At 34.6% G+C, this 21,510-nt stretch overlaps 1 protein-coding gene across 1 annotated transcript in view; it reads right to left on the bottom strand.

Annotated features, from left to right (window-relative positions):
* The window catches only part of CCDC102B (coiled-coil domain containing 102B), a gene marked incomplete at its 5' end in the record, with an annotated part of 210,101 nt that overhangs the window by 116,199 nt on the left and 72,392 nt on the right, over nucleotides 1-21,510 (bottom strand). The window contains 1 exon segment of the mRNA XM_082641452.1: nucleotides 15,039-15,155. Within this exon segment, the coding sequence (XP_082497578.1) occupies nucleotides 15,039-15,155 (117 nt within the window).

Here is a 21,510-nt window from a genome sequence, read left to right as displayed (position 1 = left end):
GTATGATACTATAGTGATAGATACATATCATTATACGTTTGTCCAAATCCATATAATGTACAACACCAATAGTGAACCTTAATGTAAACTATGGACTTTGGGTATTAATGTTGTGTCAATGTAGGTTCATCATTTGTAACAAATGTACCACTCTGTAGGGGATGTTGAAAATGGGAGCGCCTATGGTGGAGGGCATATGGGAAATCTCTGTATCTTCTCCTCAATTTTGTGGTAAACCTAAAACTTCTTTAAAAAATAAAGTTTAAAACAAAATTTAAAGAGAGGGCTTCCCTGGTGGCGCAGTGGTTAAGAATCCGCCTGCCAGTTCAGGGGACACAGGTTTGACCCCTGGTCTGGGAAGATCCCACATACCACGGAGCAACTAAGCCCATGGGCCACAACTACTGAGCCTGAGCTCTAGAGCCCATGAGCCACAACTACTAAGCCTGTGTGCCACAACTACTGAAGCCCATGCTCCTAGAACCTGTGCTCTGCAATAAGAGAAGCCACCGCAATGAGAAGTCCGCATACCGCAACAAAGAATAGCCCCTGCTCACCACAACTAGAGAAAGCCCGAGCACAGCAACGAAGACCCAATGCAGCCAAAAATAAAATAAAGTAAATAAATTTATTTTAAAAAATTTAAAGATAAACTATTTATATTTTGGATACTCATCTTTTCTCAGATATATGTTTTGCAAATATTTCCTCCTAGTTTTTGGCTTATGTTTTCATTATCTTAGTAGTATATTTCACATAGTAAAAGTTGTAAACTTTAATAAAGTCCAAATTAACTTTTTTTAATAAAAAAGGAGGCTAAAACTTGTATCTCAGATTGAACATAAATCAAAAGCAATGCAAATTTAAAAAGGACAATGCATCTATGTCTAAATGAGTCAGTATATGTTATAGCAAGAGAATGACAAGAGAAATGTATTCATAAAGGCTTTACTGATGCCCTGGTAGAGAACACTTATAAATTTCACAAGTAAACCTCTAAATGGTTATTTTGGACCCTTGATTTTGCAACAGCCATGCAGTCTTAAAAATTCTTAGTGGTGTTACAAAATTTCATAAGCAAATATTTTCCTCATTTCCATGTAGAAGTTAATAATTGTCTACATATAGCCTAGTAACTATTAAGATAAAAAATATGAATGAACACATTGCTATTATCCCAAATGATTTTAACTGTTTTATGAGTGTGTCCAAAACAGTCAGAGAAAAGCTTTAACATAAAACGAGAACAGTGAAATATGCTTTCCTGCAACTCTCCTGCCAAACTTTTATATGCTACAGTGGATTTCTTATAAACTTAGTAAGGCGTGGACCTTTACAAAGCAGTACTTACAGAATTTGAGAAGTGAAGCACAACAGAGGCTTTAAAATGTGGATCTTGTTGCAGAGATAATAGGATCCAGAGGTTTACATATGATATATATAATAGGAATTAATTTTGCCACTCACTAACTACAACCTCAAGTGTGCCCTACTACTAGGAAAAACTATGTAAATGTAAAATGTTTCATAAGATGTGCATCGGGAAATTAAGCAAACCATAAATGGTAGACCCTCTTTATTTACAGAATCTCTCCTAAAAGTAATTTTAAAAGTAGACAAACTATTTTGGCCCCAGGGATGGTCTTCTCAGAGATTCTGATAGCTCTCAGTGTCTAAATAACATGAAACTGCTGATACCACCTGAAGCAAGGTTTTCCACTCGACTGAGGTTATGTTTCATGTTAATCCATGTACTTATTTTTTCTAAAGGATTAACAACCATTTTAATTAGAAGTTATATTGACTAATTGTACTCTGATGGTTCAGATACAATAGAAAGTTAACTTTCATTATTAACACACCTGTAAAGAAGAAAAAAGCACACAGTACATGATTTACAGGGGGGAAATAGTAGAAAAGGAGATGGTAGAGTGAATTAAATCTAGAGGATGATGACAAAAATGAAATAGTGCCAAAAGTATTAATGAGAACCCCCTAAGTCACCACTTTACATCAAATATGACTTAGTGTAACAATTTTATGTTTTAATTTTGCTTTTTTAGTATGTTTGGGGGGAAATCTGACAAAAGAGATATATTGATGAATTCTTTCAAAAACATAGTGAAGAATAAAAAATTAGTTTGTCTTGTTGATTAAGCCAGAATCACACAGTCTTTTAAAGCATTAAACTGAGATTGTTTATTAAAAAGATGAATATTATAATGCAAGTTAATTCCTTCCATTCATCTTTAATCTAAAGTCAGTGCTTTTTACTGGCTACTCTATTTACCACTGGCTTCCAAAGCCAACTCTGTTGATAGATCAACTGTCCATATGTGGGTGGCTCTGTGTCTGGGCTCTTATTTTGTTGTTTCTTTGGTTTACCAATCATTACACAAATGCTACTCTATTTATAATATATATATATTTATAGATATAATTTTTGCTGGTATATACATATTAATTGCTCTTATATCCAGTGGTATCTCTAAACTTTTATGAATTATAATTTTTAGATTATTTGGTGTTTTCTAAATAGATAATTGCACCATCTGTGATCATTACAGTTTTGTATCTTTCCAATTCTTGTAACTATTTCTTCTTTTGTTGAACTGCCTAGCATCTGAAATAGAATGTTCAATAAAAAGTGATACCATGCTTCTAATAGTTCACCATTAAATAAAATATTTGCTCTAAAATTTTGTTACTCTATCAGGTTTAAAAATTCACTTTGATTCTTAGTGCGCTAAAATGTTTTTCCCTATAATCATGAATTGAGTTGTAGAAACTGAAAGCGAACTTGTAGATAACCACATAATTGAGTTTTTCTTGTACTCTGTTTAATGTGCTGACTTATATAATAAGTGATCTAATGTTATAGTATACCTTGCATTCCTGTGACAAATCAAAATTTTTATTCACCATAAGATTAAGACTACTCGTATTTGGTTAGTATTTTTGCCATTATACTTACATGTGAAATTGATGATAACCTTCCTTGCCTATATGACCCTTGCTTAGATGCAGTATAAGGATTAAACTAACACAGTGGGAAGAATTGGGAAGTTTTTCCTCTTTTTTCTCTTTTCTAGAAGATGTTCTATAAAACTGGAATTATCTACTTTGAATGGTAGAACTTAACCATAAAGCATTCTGATGCTGGAGTTTTATTACTAAAAGAGTTTCAATTCATTAATTTTTAATTTACTTTAATGTTATAAATCAATTCAGATGTTCTATTTTTACAAGAGTCATACTGGGTAAGTTATATTTTCTGGCCAATAATTCATCTCATGTAAGATTTTATTTTTATTAGCATCCTCTGCTCTATCTAAAGCTGTGTCCCTTGTTTATCACTAGTGTTTTCTAATTATAGCTCTTAATTAATTCTGCATGAGTTTCATTTTTGATTCAAAGAACCAACTTCTATCTTTGCTAACTCTATTAGATATATATAGATATATAGATATATAGATATATAGATATATAAATATATAGATATATATGTATTTTATTAATTCCTAATATTGACATTCCCTCTTTCTACATCCATTGTTTCTTTTTTTTCTGCTAGAATTTAGCTTGCTAACTTTTTGTCTTTGTTATTGGGTTATTCTGGGTACTTCAAGAAGCAACTCTTACAATTGGCATTTTAAATGTAATGAATTTATTATGGGGAATGCATATGAGAGATAATGCAGGGCAGGGGAGTCAGGAAAGGCAGAGAACAGTCAGATTGTGGTCAGGATTGACTCTGAGTAACGGAGAGACAGGGAAAGAAGGAAGGTTGGGTCCAATCATTTCAGACATCAGTGCCTTCCAGGGAAAGGTAGGTGAGACCACAGAGGAGCTTTTGAGTCAAAGTCGCTGGTTGGAAGGGTTGCATCTCCCAAAACAAGGAAGCCTGTCTTTGGCTGGGAGTAGTCTATGGCAAGTGCAGTGTCATTGCCTGGATTTCAGAGTACAGCAGCTGGGGTTCTGGGTTAAGTACACTCCCTGTAGTTGAGATCTGAGAAGCGCTATCCCACGGCAGACATAACTGTTTCCTAATACAGTCATTGACATTGTAAGTATCCCTGCGTTTTGCAGCATCCCTCAAGATTTCAGCGTTCTTGTCCTTCAGTCTGAAATTTCATTAAATTTCTTTCTTTAACCTATATTACTTAGATGTCTCTTTTCCAATATCCAAATAAATGAGTTTCTTAAAGTTATCTTCTGTAATCAATGTTATAATAAATGCCCACCAGTGGTCAAAAAATAGTATCCTTTGGGGATCACAGTTTAGAACATGACCACAGACTAAATCTCTCTTTCTCAACACAGCCTCCAAAACTCAAAAATGGAAAGAAATAAAATCATCTATTCCATAAATATAATTTAGAGACAGTGTAATAGAAACTTTGATTCACATGCAAGAGGGACAATAAATATACAAGAGCAGCAGAGCATTCTCCAGTGGTCCAGTGGTAAAGAATCCACCTTGCAATGCAGAGGACACAAGTTTGATCCCTGGTCAGGGAACTAAGATCCCACATGTTGTGGTGCAATTAAAGCCACGGTGCCACAACTAGAGCCCATGTGCTGCAAACTACAGAGCCCACACGCTCTGGAGCCTGTGCCCCAAAACTAGAGAGGAGAAAACCCACACGTCACAACTAGAGAGAAGCCCATGTGCCACAAATAGAGAGAAGCCCATGCGCCACAATGAAGAGCCCGAGTGCCAGAACGAAATATCCTGCGTGCTGCAAATGAGATTGGACACAGACACAAATAAATAAATAATAACTAAATCTTAAAAAAAATGTTATATCCACCAAGCTGTATTAATAGGCACATAGGAAACCAGTGTATTTTGAACACATCAAATGTAGTCAAATATAAAACACATCAAATCATTTTCCAAATGAGTATGTTATGCTCAGTTATACCTTCCTCCCATTTTGATTTTTTTTCTTTCAACCTCACAGACGGCTGAAACAGAAGGCTCTCATCTTTTTGATATGTACCTTACCTTCTCCTCATCCATTCAACCAACAGCCATGTTGAGGGCAACTACCATGGACCAAGCCCTACTGCAGGATGAAGCTAAGATCTCCACCATCTAAACTGACAGGCCTCTGCTTCACCTTTTATGCCATGTTCATATTAACCTGGGATTTTAGTGGAAGAAGAGACTGTGACTGCTCATTTAATTTAAAGCACATGTTCCCAGAAGGTCTCTGTTCATATGGAAACATGTTTTCTAAGGGAAGCATTTTTAAGGATGGCAATAGGAAAGTTCTAAATCAAATGCCTCTAGCATAAAACAATATTTCTCTTTACTGGAGATTTGAATCCTGATTCCATGCAACTATACTGTAACACTTTTAGCAAAGCAGTTTTGAATTTGAAGCATTGAGAGGAATAATTGATATGATGCCATGAAAATGTAAATAGCATATTAATATGAACTTGCTAAGTTCACTTGTTGCCACCATGGAAAGCAGTAAACAGGATCTTGAAAGAATTGTACAGAGCTTATGGGCCAAAGGACCAGGAAAAGTCCCAAAAGCATGTGTGTGACCCAAAAAGGACAAGACATAGAGGGGATCACAGTGGAGACCTTAGGTCACCTGAGGACACTGAGGAAACACTAGGTGCCTTGAGGTTGGTTAGTTTTAGGTTGGCACCAAAACATGCAGGGATTTCTGAAGATGTGGGCTGATTCTGAGACAAACCAACATTTAAGAGTTTTGATTAACACAGTTTCTTCTATTACCACCCACATCCCAATCTTTGGTAGACTTTTCTATCCAACAGAAGTTAGTAAGAAATTTACATTTAAAGAAACTAAATCTCAGATTGTAATTAAATCGTCAATCTAACTTAGCTACAAAACTTTTCCAAAGACTTAGTTACCAGGGAAAATCTACTGCTGTTGAGATACCCGAGCAAAGATGTATAAATACTTTATTCTACTCCACATAATTTAAAATCCTTTTTGAAAAAATAAAACCTGTTACTCAAGGCACTTAATACTTCCTGGAAAAGTGATCACAAGCTTTCATCCATTATTTGATTTTGTGTTTATCAGTTTCCTGTAACTCCAGGACAAGTGACAGTTTTCGTCTTGGATAATTAGACCATTTAGACTTATATTTGTCTAAATGACCAGAATGCATATTCATGTGTGACAGTTTGATTTTCACTTTTACCAGAATATTATTTTTCTCTAATGGTTTACTCATATCAAATATCTTTTTATAGATTCTGTTTCCTGAGTTTTGTCAATATGAACTCAGAGTGTGCCAGAATGATTAAATCCATGCCACTAACAGACTTCTAAATTAACCTGCTTGGAAACATCAATATCCTCTTTCAAAATTATATAACCATTTCGAATACATTCATAGTATTATCAGTAACCTAACTCTCTTTGCTGGAACATGTAAAGTCAATAAGAGGTATGAGATACAAGAGATTTAAATCAATTCAAATCAACACCTATTGTGGCAATCTCAGAAAATTAAATTATTACGGCACCGGGTTTCTAGTTATACAACAGCCTTCTCATAAAGAAGATTCTATTTAACTATGTTCGTAAATAAACCTCAGGTATTTAAATTTTTAAGTCTAAAGTTCCTAACTAGGTCAGCTCCCCCGCCATCATGCACATCTGTTATGTAGCTCCCGTAGAGCTGAAAACATGCAATTAACTGTATGATTTTTGATGAATCCTGTGTCTCTCACTGAAGGCAGTTCTCTGAAGACAGGCCCATTTCTACTTTGGACACCACTGAATTACTAGATCCTAGCATATTAGGTACTATAAAATATTTGCAGGACTAAAAATTGAATTTGTAAGTTAAGAAAACACGTTGAAAATATTTTCTCTTTTTAAACAGAGAACAAAACATTTTTCTGCCCTCTGTATTTTCCCCCACCTTACCCAAAATAAAAAACCTGGTAATGAATTGCTCTCTGCTAGACTGTGTTACTCTTCTAGTGATCAAAATATTCCCCCCCAAATGAGCATAATTCTATAGCTGCGTAAGAGCGAAAGGAGGAATTTTTTGCTTTACTGTCAATATCCCAGTATTTAAAAAAGACTTCTCAATATATTCTCCTACTCAACAGAAATGCTCTAAATCTTTTACAGGTCAGAACATTCTTTTTATTACATTTATTTCCTGGCAATACTGTGGTCTCTAGCTTTCTCACCCGCTACTGCCTTTATCATTTACAGTCCTTACCTCTACCTTTCCCCTTTATGTGGGTTAGATGCTGTTCATCATTCACATCTCATCCTCGACATCTTTTCTATGAACTCACATAGATCACTATACATTACCCATCAAAGTACATAACACACTGTGTTTAACTGCTGGGTTTGTTTGTTTGTTTTGCACTGTGGCTATCATTCTATCAACTCCTCAGTGCTTAATTCCAGTACCAAGGACACTGTAGATGGTTGATAAGTGTTTGTTGAATAAATGATTGACAATGAATGAATGAGCATACAAATTACTTATTTTGTTGCCTTGCTTTGTTTTTCACTTCACTATCATTTTGCCTATGCAGAGAGAATCCAGTTGGTACACATGTGGAGGAAAGTTCCCTTAAACCTCAACAATGCTACAATTTCTGGGTGTGAAAAAATTTTGTTACAAAATGTTTATGTTTTATCTTGCATAAGCAAAATAAAGAGGACTACTTATATAATCACAAGTTAAATTTAACATGTTACCCAGCTGGGTCTTTTTTCCTTAATTGGGAAGCAGCATTTTAAAAGTAAATAAATAGAGACATTCTGAAAAAGAGAAAAAATGAATATACTTTGTTCCTTCAATTTATAGCATATTTCAGTTTAGGAAGAAAAAGAAATCATTTAAAGAGCATTCTCTCATATTATGTGGAAAGATTTTAATCCTAATGAAGTATCAAAGACAATGTGTGTCAACAGCATGGGGATGGGGACACATCTAGAGCCGGAAGAGCCCATTGTGAACAATTTGCTAACGTGAGAAAGGGAATCTGTGAAATGAAGGACTAGACTGTACCTTTAGGTTCTTTCCTGCTCAAGACTTTCATGGTCTTTGTCCATATAATCATTAAAGACTTGCCTTAACTGTCAATGTGTGAAGAGATACATGCAAGACCATTCCTTGGTGATTCAGGAATGGGAAAATCTATTCTACTCCTTTGGAAGATTTACAGACTAATTTTGGAGCTAGATTATTCACATTAAAAGATGCATTTCCCCCTGTCAAACATTTATTGGAAACCTATTTGGCACCAGAAACTGTGCTCAGTGCAGTTGCTGTAAGACAGTACCCTTAAACTCCAAAAAGCTTACAGTTGAGGAGAGGAAGAACACACACATATAGAAGTATTCTGAAGTTTTCTATGGGATATCACAGAATTATCTACAATGTTACTAATATCTAAAAATCTGGATTGTCATTCCAATATAGGATGTACTAAATACAATTTGAATGACAAGGGAGAAAACATGTATTTCTTGCATACCTACTACATACACATAATGTACAATTTTTAGTACTTTACATATATGGATGAATTAATCCTTTAGATGAGTTGTTACTTAAATACTATTTTGCAGATAATCATACAGACTTAGAAAATCCATGTAGTTAGTAGGAAGTCAGACGGCAAGTCAGTGCCAAGTTACTTGGACCCAGGTCTCTTGGATCCCAAAAATGGAAATAAAATGAGGGATGCATATTTTCAGAAGAGTATGTAGAAAGGGTGGAACTTGTCTCACATATTGAAAGAAGATTAAGATTTTTTAATTGAATTTTTATTTTGAGATAATTGTACATTCTTAAGCAGTTGTAAGAAATGATCAAAATAAATCCCATGTGTACTTTATCTGGTTTTCCCTAATGATAACATCTTGTAACTCTATAGTACAGTGTAATAACTAGATGTTAACAAAAACATAGTCAAAATACAGACCCATTTCCATCACAAGGATGCATTATGTTGCCATTTAATAGCCACGCACACTCCCCACCCATCATGCCTTCTTCCCCGGCAACCACTAATCTTCTCTCCATTTCTAAAGTTTTGTCATTTCAATACTGTAATATAAATGGAATCATGGGCTATATTGTCTTTGGGATTGATATTTTTCATTCAACATGCTTCTCCACAGATGCACCCAGACTGCTGCATAGATCAAGAATTCATTCCATTTTATTGCTGAGGAGTTTATCCCAAGGTATAGCTGTAATGGCTTTTAATTATTTACCCATTGAAGGTATCATTGTTGTACCCAAGTTTTGGCATTTATAAACAAAACTACTTTAAAGATTCATGTATAAGTTTTGTGTGGATATGTTTTCATTTCTTTGAGAGAAATGCGCAGGAGTACAATTTCCTGGTCACATGATAGTTGTTATTTGGGAACACACCAAACTGTTTCCCAATGTGACTGTTAACATTTGCATCTCCTGTAGCGAGTTGGGTGATCCAGTAGCTCTGCATTCTCACCAGCATTGCTGTTGTCACTAATTTTTATTTTACCCATTCTGATAAATGTGTAGTTTTATCTTACTGTGGTTTTAATTTGCACTTCCTTGATGACTAATGTGTTACACCTTTTCATGTGCTTATTTACTGGAGACAAATTATCTTGGTTTTCTTTCATCTGAGAATGTCCTAAAAGGTATTTTCACTGGATATAGCATTTTGAGTTGACAATTCTTTTAGAACTTGGAGAAAAGTGTGCCACTTCTTTCTGGTCTCCACGGTTTCTGATGAAATTTTCACTGTCATTTGGTTTATTTTTTCTCTGTAGGTCAGGTGTAATTTCCTTCTTGGTGCTGTCAAGATCATTATTTCTTAGTTCTCCATAAGTTTGACTAAGTATCTGGATGTAGATATATTTGAAGTTATGCTGATTAGGGTTTCCTAAGCATCTTGACTATAGATTTGACCCTTTTCCTAAATTTGGAAATTTTTCACTCTATTTCTTTGAGTAATATTCGGCCCCTCATAATTTCTCCTCTCAAACTGGCCTCCAGTGACATAGTGTTTGATCTTTGTTAGCATCCCGCAGGCCCCTACCGCAATCCGTGTTCGCAAAGGCTTTGTTTTCTTTCAGACGATTCTCTTTCATTGGACTGGGTAATCTCTATTGCTCTGTCTTCAAGTTCACTGATTCTTTCTTCTGTCCCTTCCATGCATCATTTTTAAAAATTTTGGTTATTGTGTTTTTCCCTTCTAACTTTTCCATTTGTCTCTTCTTTGTATTTTCTATTTCTCTGCTGATACTTTCCATTTCTTTACTGAGGATTTCTATTTTTTTCACTTGTTTCAAGCATGGTCATGATTGCTGATTAAAGCATTTTTATAATGGCCACTTTAAAATTCTCACCAAGAAATGGAAACATCTGTGTCTTTGCAGTGTTGGCATTTGTTGATTGTCATCTTTCATTCATTCTGAGATATTTTGGCTCTTGATATGATGAGTAATAGTCAATTGTGTCCTGGACATTTTGGGTATTATCTTATGAGACTCTGGTTCTCATCTAAACATTCTGTGTTAGACAGGTTCCTCTGATGCACCATTCTGGAAGGTAATGCAGCAGCATAGACTCATTACTTCCAGGTGAAGTTAGAAGTCCAGGCCCCACCAAACCTCCATTGGTACCCAACTGGGGATGCTCCTAGTTACTGCTGGATGGGGATGGGTGCTCCAGCTATCCACTAGACCTCTGTAGCTGGGAGAGGGTGGAGGTGAAAGTACAGGCCCCCTTCACTGACACCACAAGCTCTGGGGGTCTCACTGCTGCCCAGCAGGGATGAAACCCTGGTTCCAGCTCAGCCTTCTGTGCCAACACTCCAGAAGGAAGGATTGGGCAACTTTCTACTGTCTTGTGAGGGTGGAAGTATAGGCTCCCCATTCAGCTTCACTAACAGGAGCTGAGTGGGGCACCACTGCTTTCTGTAATATTTGGTGGATTAGAACAGTTCTTGTCTAGTGGTTTCCTGTCTTGCTAAGCTGACCATTCCCTAGTCCTTTAACTAGAGCAAGCAGACTTCAGTTGCATTTTGTTTTTGGTTTTGTTTTTATCTGCGCCTGTTGTTATTTCCAGGCTGCTAGCTTCTTCAGCTCCAATTCTGGCATATATGAAGAGAAAAGAAAATCCAGGAAACTCCTCCATGTAATTTCTTAGGTCCCAAGATACCTAGTTGAATGCCTTTTCTCTTCAAATTTGAGTCTTTTATGTTTGCTTTACTTATAATGTTCAGAGTTTTTATTTGATTTATTGAATTAAGTAGGGAAAAGTATGTCTACTTAATCTTTCCAAAGTGGAATAGGAATAGGATATAAATGTGTGAATAGGTGAGAAAAGAACAAACCACAGAAAAGAAGTATGAAATCAAGATTCCCCAAAATTTGAAACTGAAATATAAGTGATATATTTTTGGAATAATACAAGATAAACTAATTATTTTCCCTTGGAAAATGTTTATCCCAAAAATTTGGCCTAAAAAATATAATGTGGTTGTTTCCTAATTATTAGTTTTCTTTCAGGCAGCAGCCAGGTTGTAGAAAAAGGTAACAATTTCTTCACTCAGAATGCCAGTTCATTTCCATTCTAAATAAACTCTCATTTCTAGTTCAAGGGGTCTTGATCTTAAATGTGGAGAAAAGATCGAATGCATCCATTACGCATATGCATATATGTATATGTTAAGATATATTCATTTACCAAGTGACTTCCTGCTCAGAGAATTCACCTCATTACACATTGTCCAGAAGAGTCAATTATTTAAATACTCTGGGGCCTTTTTATCAAGACTGCATTTTGAATTTCTTTGACCAATCAGATTTCCAAAATGGGAAGATCATCATCAAACTATTTCTGAAAGAGACTGGGCAGATTAAGACATAAGTAAAACACACTCCTCAAGTGCAAACAATACTATTATCAAATTGGTGGGTGTTAGTAACAGTTTTTAAAAGGTGCCCATGACATATGGGGATAACCAATGGTTAGAAAATCATGATGTTTGATATGAAGATATTATTTTTTAATTCCAACAATTAAAATCTATTGTATTTCCAGAGTTGTTGCTTCAGTAAACCCACAGAATGAGGACAGACTGGGGTAGCAATGTCAGATACTGACTGCTGGTAACATGTGGCTTCAGGATTTAACTCATGGGCTGGTGGCCTTTGGTAAGATCCTAACCTGCTGAACAATCTGACCTGAGTGTGTGCCTCTGAGAAATTGGAACTAAATAAGAACATAGGTAAAAGATTATCTATATAACATTTGTTGTACCCTTGATCAAGGTAAGTCCTCTAAGATTCTTTCCATTAAAAGTAGCTAAGAATACACAGATCATAAGAGTGTTAAAATATTAAATAAGATTTTATATTTCAATGGCTCAGCAATATATGTGTGATGTACACAGTAAGTTCTCAGTAAATGGTAGCTATTATAATAAACTTTATACCAATAAAAATGAGCAAACAACCAGAAGTGTATGTTTAGATCAATAAAATACAAATTAAAATGATATTTTTGGCCTATCAGCTAGGAAAATTTTAAAAACAATAATATATACTGTTGGCTATAGAATGAGCATGTTTATACATTGCAGGTGAGTGAGAATGTAAATTGATATAATTTTTCTAATGGACAATCTGGCAGTGTGTATAAAATACTGAAAAAATAAACATTCTCTTGAAAAAGCCATAACATTTCTAGGAATTTACCCTAAGCCATTTTAAAATGTTTAAAGATGCACGTGGACATGCATGTTTACTGCAATATTGATTATATATGTAAAAATAAAACTAAGCAGATTTTTAAAAATAGATTATATTTTAATTAAATTGTGGTATAATCACCCAATGACTTTTATGCAAACATAAAAAGTTATGATAAGATTTTAAGACCTAAACATAACCAGTATAAAAAACAAAATAATGACAACAGAGTGGTTATGTCTTCTTTTCCAAAGAAAGGATGTAGCTTCTATCCTAATTTAAAATTTAAATGAACACATAGGCTCATATATACAACACACACACACGCAGCTCACTGTTTCTATAAGAAGTTGTCCCAATATTTGTTTTCTTTTGAACAAAGCCTTCTTTCTGAAATTTAATTCATTTGAATATAACATTCAAGTGCACAGAGTAAAAGACATAGGCAATTCATGTCTACATTTGCTTTCAGCATTAAGTGTTTCACTAAGAATTTCAAAATAGCAAAAATTATATATCATAGTGCTTGAATATCTTATGGAAAAGTGCCTTTAGGTGGGCAAAATGTTTGTATCCTAATTTAAGATACATAATTGAGCTCTATAGATGTGAAATAGCTTACTCAAATGAGCCTCAGAACTTTCTATTACACCAAACTAAAAAAGTTGTATATCAGAGATCCTGTATTGCTATGGCTCCCAATGTATCCTGAAAATGATGATCTAAGACAATGCCATCAACTTTTGAGGAGAGTATTAACAACCATATGTGCCTTCCTCTGCATTTGCCTCTAACTCCTAAATAAGCTTGTACATGACATAGTGTGAGTGTGATGCTTAATCAAAGATACTTCTCAGATCTCAGGGCCAAGGAAAACTGGTACCTATCCTGCTGGTTTGGCTCCTCTTAGAAAACAAAAGATATATGAGCCATCATTTTTTCCCCTTTGACTTCACTGTTAGGAAGCAATGTTTTCAACAGTTCAGTCTTTCTCATCACGGATGTCTCTATATATCCTCCCTCACCCCAACACCCCTTACATGACTCATAGAAGAGGTGACAAGGGAAGAGCTAATCTCAGGAAGGGCAAACTCTCCTGAATATCTTAGCTAATTCCCAACAGTAAAGCACTCTGCCTCTGACAATTTTTCCCCTGCAATACATAATCTTTTCAAAATTCCTGTGTGATAACTAGTATTACTCTTACTTCCCTTATGACTATTTGTAAACTGAGATTTAGAGAGGCTTAAGGAGTTGACCAGAATAAAGTAATCAGTAAGTGATGGAACCACTTTTGTTCTGAAATCTATGCATTTTCCATTGCACTATGTTCATCTGATATAAAACATACTGAGGTATGAATTCAGTCTTTACAGAATTTTATAAGGAAGAAACCTTCTAGTACAAATTACTTTCCTCCCAACCTATATTTTTCACTAACTTAATTCCATTTCCTGAATTGTTCTTACACATTTGTATCTAAGACATCTTCCAGAATTACACATTACATAATACATAATTTATGATTTCCCACTTTTAATGCACTAACACAATGTTCTATAAAGTACAAATAATTCAATCTCCCCTCCTATCTCTAAGGATGATAATTCCTCCTTTACCAATAAGACAAAGAAAACAGAATGTACAATCTGTGAAAATTAATTTGTCGTTGGTGGTGGTGGTGGGAGCGGAAACTAGATGTTTCCACCATTTTACTCGGCACACCTAAGAAATGAATTAACCATAACCAAAGTGAGGTAATTCTGCCTGCTGCTAATTGCCAACAGCCGTGTGAATTCAACCAGGAACTACATGTAACAAATTTGAATGCCATTGTTCCCGATAACATCTTAACACATGAGATCCAGCAGCTGATCAAACTTTTAATAAGTATTTATTCACAGTAAGATGTATCAGCTATAAGGTGGGTTTTTTTTTTCAGGCAAGGCTTTATTGGGGCCCCACCTGAAGCAGGGGGGAACAAGAACAAACAGGTTCTCTTTCTTGCTCGCTTCCTGAGTGGGGGGGAACTTGTTCCTTATATGGGGTGAGGGTAGGGGTGTGTCCAGGTGGTTTTTAGTCAATTTGTCTTTATATATAACATTCAGGCAGTTCAGATATAGTGTTGGACCAATATTATTTCACAGCATTTTAGATCACATGTACACTGATACTTTAGTTTTGATGTTCAGCTGCATTCTTTTTCATAAAATAACCAAAGACTCCTCAGTTATACTTCTTAGGACATTATATCATTTAATAACCTTCAGATATGTTTTAGTATATTACTCTTTATCCAGTATCTTACCTCTGCTCTTAACTCATAGATCACTCTGTCACTGCTATTTTTAGATTTTGATCCTTCCTTTATATCTCCTGATATTTCTTCCATTTTATTTTTATGTTGACCATGAAGAATGTCAAACTGAAAAAAGAAAGTTAAAGTCATAATCACATGATATTACAAAGGCTAGTTCCAGGATAATTCACATTAGTCTTTCATTTTGCTTTCTTTTTTTTGGTTTCTATGTATAACCTGGTAGGTTTTGTTGTTGCTGTTATAAATATTGTAGTTGAACCATGTATTTCTTTACACTTGTAGTTGAAAACTCCTATGTTGTTGGAAAACAAATCAGCAAATCTCCATTAATCTAAATTCACAAGTTGAAAATTGGACAAAGCTTAGTTACCTCCACAGATTCTTAATAATTGACTAATTGGATTCTAACCTAATCCAATTAATTCTGATCTTTCAGTCTTGAATATTAGTCCCATAGTACTCTTTGTAATCCTACTTACATATATTTTCTATGAAGTATAAATAGTGTATAGATTGTAACAGAGACAAATTTGGGCAATGGAAAAAATACATCTGTATAATGCTCAAGCTGGTAAAATGTATGTAGAACATCTATAAAAGATGCCAATAAATTTCTATAGAAAACTACTGCAGGAAAACAGTATAAATAAACTCTGGCACATCCAGACAATGGAACATGGTTCAGCACTAAAACAAACAAACAAACAAACAAAAAAGCACTATTAAACCATGGAAAGACATGGAGGAAACATGAAAGCATATTTTTAAGTGAAAGAAGCCAATCTGAAAAGGCTCCATACTGTATGATTCCAACTATATGACATTCTAGAAAAGGCAAAACTATGTCATCAATAAAAAGATCAGTGGTTTCCAGGGCTTGGAGGAGGAAGGGATGACTTGGTGGAGCACAGAGGTCTTTAGGGCAGTGAAATTACTCTGTATGAAACTCTAATGATGGATGCATGTCCTTATACATTTGTCTAAACCAGTAATGTACAACACCAAGAGTGAACCTTAGGTAAACTATGGACTTTGGGTGATTATACTGTATTGTGTAGGTTTATCAATTGTAGTAAATGTACCACTGTGGTGAAGGACCTTGGTAATGGGGGAAGCTACCTATGGGGGGGGCGGTATATGGGAGATCTATGTACATTTCATTCAATTTTGCAGTGAACCTAAAACCTAAGTCTATAAAAAGAAACATAGGAATGAGAAAAATCCTAGAAATGCAAACAATGATTTTTCCCCATAGCTGTCCTTATAATTAGAAGTTTTCAGCAGAATCATGAAATTTGATATATATATAATATGTAGATATATACACATAGGCTATTTTGTTTTATTAACATGTTTTTCCTACACTATGTAGGTTTCCAGAATTAAAATTACATAATTTGTATGTAATCTGACAATAAATTAGAATATAAAAGCTATCATTACACCACTTATTTAAAATTTTTAAGTAATCTTACTCACATTAATATTGTTAATAGTAATAGTAAACATGTACTAGTCTCTAGGAACTGGACTTGATATATATTTCGAGATATATTTCCTTACTTAATGCTAACAGTAATCCTCTGCATTAGGTATTATTATTATTACCCCTTACCTTAAAGAAAAATAAAACATATTTTTACTAGGCTTAAGTAGCATTCCCAAATTCACAAAGCTAATAACTGGGGGAAGCAAATTTGAGAACATTCTTGCCAAATTCATTACCTGAGTTCCTAAACCAGTGCATAAACCAATACTGCATTTATAGTTGTAAAGCTAAATGTCATAATAATTTTCTGAAAGGCAATAAGCTTACAGAAATAAATAACAGAGGGAGCATAACAGAAGATACTATCATGCCAACATACTACAAATGGACCATGGTGGAGGGAGGGGCTGATTTGCCAACTGCACAGAGGCTTCATGTTCAGAATTTGTAATGTGGAAAATGCACCACAAAAGTCAAGAGTGAAACAGGACATTATGCCACAAAGTCCATTGGAAGTTTGTCTATGCATGTTTCACTCCAGTTTCATGTCAGTTAAATAGAGAGTGTGGCATTAATCTCTGGGCAAAATAAAAGAAAAGTCACTTTGCTAAAAAAAAAAAAAAGGATAACAAATTGCAAGCAACAGGCTTTGTGTTGTGTCCACCAAAAAACAAAAAATTAACTCATTGTGGTAATTGAGTGCCGCTAGCTGAACTTCTGAAATCTTGGTCATTACTTCTCAGGGAACTAGATCAATCATAAAGGCCCCCATTGTCAACAGAACTTTCAGTAAACCACTCAAAGGAGAGAAGAAGCAGGAAAGTACACTTTCATATGCAACAGAAGAGGGAATCCACATCAATTACCTAAAATAATTTCATTTTCATTCATCACTGTGAGCAGAAAATCAAGGATCTCTGGACATAGGAAGAACCCCAAGGCTATGAAAAAATATGACCAAGATTAAGAAACAGAATGTCTGATAGAAAACAAACAAAACAGAAAAATAGTACAATTTAAGATATGAAAGAGAATGATTTAAAAAAAATCTAATCACGATCTTCAGGGGAAAAAATGAATATATATTGCATTCATAAATTAAGGACAAAGCAATTTCAAAAATTTAAAGAACAATAATAGGATTTTTTAAAATGTGACTAGCCATCCTTCCTTCAGAAAAAATTTACTAGAAAAGTTAGAAGACAGAGTTGAATGTTGGAGTGTACCCGTTCTCTTGACGCATTTGCTCCTTTGGACAGCTCATGTGCACCCATAGCACTGCATACCACTCAAAATGCTGACAACCTTCAAGTGCCTCATTCCATCCTTAAGGTCTCCCCTCAACTTCTGACCCACACACCCAACTTGCTACTTATCACTTCTATAGGCTTCTAAAGTTTAACACTTTGAAAAGACTAAGTACTCCTCCTTCAAATGTTTCTCTGCTAGTCTTTGCCATCTCAACAAATATCACCTCCATCCTTCCCTTTGATCAGGCCAAAAATATTGGACTTATGATTAACTTTTTTCTTTCTTTGATATGCCACATTCAGACTAAAAACAAATCAATTGAACTTAGCCTTCAAATTATTTAATAAATCCATCCACTTTCTACCTTCACCACTACTGCCTTGATCAACCACCAAAATCTCAGTTATTTTAATAACTGCCACACTCTCTGCTTCTCCTCATGGATCTATATTCTCTTTCTCCAAACAGCCATCAAAAAAAGCTTTTTAGGGACTTCCCTGGTGGCACAGTGGTTAAGCATCCACCTGCCAATGCAAGGGACACGGGTTCGAGCCCTGGTCCGGGAAGATCCCACATGCCGTGAAGCAACTAAGCCTGCGTGCCACAACTACTGAGCCTGTGCTCTAGAGCCCATGAGCCACAACTACTGAAGCTTACATGCCACAACTACTGAAGCCCGCATGCCTAGAGCCCGTGTTCCACAATAACAGAAGCCACTGTATTGAGAAGCCCGTGCACCTCAACAAAGAGTAGCCCCCGCTCACTGCAACTAGAGAAAGCCCGTGTGCAGCAATGAAGACCCAAAGCAGCCAAATATAAATAAATAAATTTATAAAATTAAAAAAAAAGCTTTTAAAAAAGTAAATCAAATCATGTAATTCCACTGCTCAGATCTTTCCAGACGCTTCCCAATCCATTCAGAGTATAAGTCAAAGTCCTTACCAGCTGCTTGGTCCTATAACCCTCAGTCCTGGTCTCCTATTCTTATCCCTTATTCTAAGCCATCCCCTCTAACCTCACAGTTCGTATACACTCCAGACAGGCAAGAACAAAAAAGAAAATAAAAACAGTAAATGAAATATTGAACAGCTAAAGCAATTAAAACAATATAACAGAAAAAAATTGATTAACAAATTAATGAAACAACTATACTCCCTCCTATTAAAAATCTGAGTTATTTTGATCATTTAAAAATTATTTTTGAACTCAAAATCACCTTAATTTTGCCACATACCTCTTCAACTTTAGGTTTAGATTAATGGAGTTGTAACTAAAAATCTATTTAGCAAATGAAAAGTTGAAAGCCACGGATGGGGAGATGGTAAGGATTATTAATTTAGCAGAATTATGAATGTCATCCACAAATGATATATCACATTAGTTAAATTGAAAATGACAGAAATAGAAGGTATCTGATGAAGTGAATGAGTCAGAATTAGAAAGCATTTTCCAAGTTCATGTCCCTTTAATTAAAATTCAGTTAAGTATAGTCTCTTGCAATAGTTTTTTTTTTGAAATTGCATTACAGTATAATTCCAAAATTCCTCATTAAAATTCCCTTTTCATACTGCAGTATTTGTGAAAGGTTAAACCAGGCAACTTATCATATCTCTGACTTCAGAAATATCTGCCATAATTTGCTTCTGGAAAATTAGCAACATTATGCATAAATATTTACTCTAATATATTTAGATTTAGCATAGAGTGGAAAAATCTTTCAAGAGAAAATGTCTAGAAAATAAAAATATTGTGTAATATAAATAAAAATATTTTCTTATTTAATCATATAATATAGGAGAAGGAAAATGCGTTCAACATTCAATTAATCACCAAGCATCATGATTTCTTTCAATTGTATATTTCTCAACTCTCCACATCTCTCCACATCCCCCACCAAGCTTAGGGTATCTGATTATTTCTTTTCGGGTTACCATGTTAGACTCACAACAGTTTCATCATCACCCATGCCCCCAAATCTCTTCTTCACACTGAAGTTTGAGTTATTTGTTTTATTGTAATCAGATTGACCCTGGTCAACACACTTTAACAGCTCTTCCCATTGCCTTCATGTTGATACATACATTTATAATTTGTCTTTTGGGATAAGTATTGACTATCAACTAGTTCAGAATATAAGACCAAATGTTTAACAGCTAGGCAGGTTCTGGTAGGGATACCATATTCTTATGAAAGGTGAGGAATGTAAGAAGGAAATGTGCCCCAATAGAAGGTTACCCAAATGCAGTGGACCTAGGGACAGCTAACAACGAGGTTCAGTTCATTCAAGTAACTTGAATCAACTGTAAGTATACAGAGAAGCCTCCAAAATGTCATCACTTATATCATAGCTCCAAAACTTAGCCAAAAATTCTTTTAAGTAAACTTTACCTAAATCCCTCCCTCAACCTTAAAGAATGGTAGCAAAGACACTAGGGAATGTTTAACTATGATTAATGCAAATTTTACTGTATCCTTCAAGTCAAAATAAAAACACTAAATAACTGATTTTAGTGGTTTTTAAACTCTTTTTCTCTCATGCTAATGTGTTCTCTACCTTTTTAAAGTTTGTCTTAAAATATTATATTTATTTAGATTCAAAAAGTAAAATTTCTGGTGAATATTAAATATTGACACTTTAAATAAAATGGTTGCATCACACTTCATGCAATATCTAAAATCCATAGAAATGTGATATTCACTCTCATCTGTTCAAAAAATATATATATTGTTAATTTTATTTCTTAAATTTTTATTTCTATTCCACCTCCTCCACAACATCTTACTGTAACATATGTTTATACTTGAAAATGTTTTTACTCTACAACATGCAATAAAAATATATATATAAAATATGTGTGTATTATATATATTACAACTGTAAGGTTCCAAATGTTAAAACGTTTCTTTTGGATTGAATTACCTTAACTATTATTACAGGTACATGGTTGCTTAAAAATAAGATGGGATAGCACATATTGTGATAAATAATTACTAAATATAAACTAATCATTTACTGGAAATGCATCTCTTTATGAGACAGATAGACACATTTTTTCAATTAGTTTGTTAAACCATGGATGAAATTACTTATTGATAGAATAAAATAAGAATTATCATCAGTTTTATTTATTCTTTTTAAAATAGGAGCACTGAGATAGTTGATCACACTTGTTGACAGAAATGGAAGATATTTTGGTATACCAGTCATTGTTTGTGTTATTTTTTAATATCCTACTAAATATATGGCAAAGCTACATTTTGATTTTATATCAAAATTTATTTTTTATTATCTATAAACTGACCAATCCATTAGGTCTTATTCCAGTATTTTTATGAAATGGAAAAGTAGGAACCACCTGACATGTCAAAGGTTTTGTGACTCATTCGTTAGTTGGCTTATTAATACCAATACTTTAAAATATCTCTGTGTCTGGCACTCTTTAGTTTTTCTCAGTCTGGCAAAATGTTCTAAAATAATACTGGGGATTAGAAAGATAAATATGCCTCTCATTTGAGAAGTGGGTGGAGGGTAATGTGGGCTATGATAACTCACTTGCAAAGTACTTCCTTAGGCAGATCAATTTTTGAAGGTCCCATGTGGAAGTTGGAAACCTGGGGTTGAAAACCAAATTACTATCCCTGTGGGGAACTGTGAGAAGAAGGCAGTGGTCTGGTGGTGGTAATTATTTTAATGACTTCAGATCTCTCCATGAAAACAGA

Source organism: Mesoplodon mirus (genome assembly GCF_964341445.2).
Source record: "Mesoplodon mirus genome assembly, chromosome: 13".
Classification (NCBI taxonomy): Eukaryota; Metazoa; Chordata; class Mammalia; order Artiodactyla; family Ziphiidae; genus Mesoplodon; species Mesoplodon mirus.
This window is presented reverse-complemented; position numbering and strand designations above follow the sequence as displayed.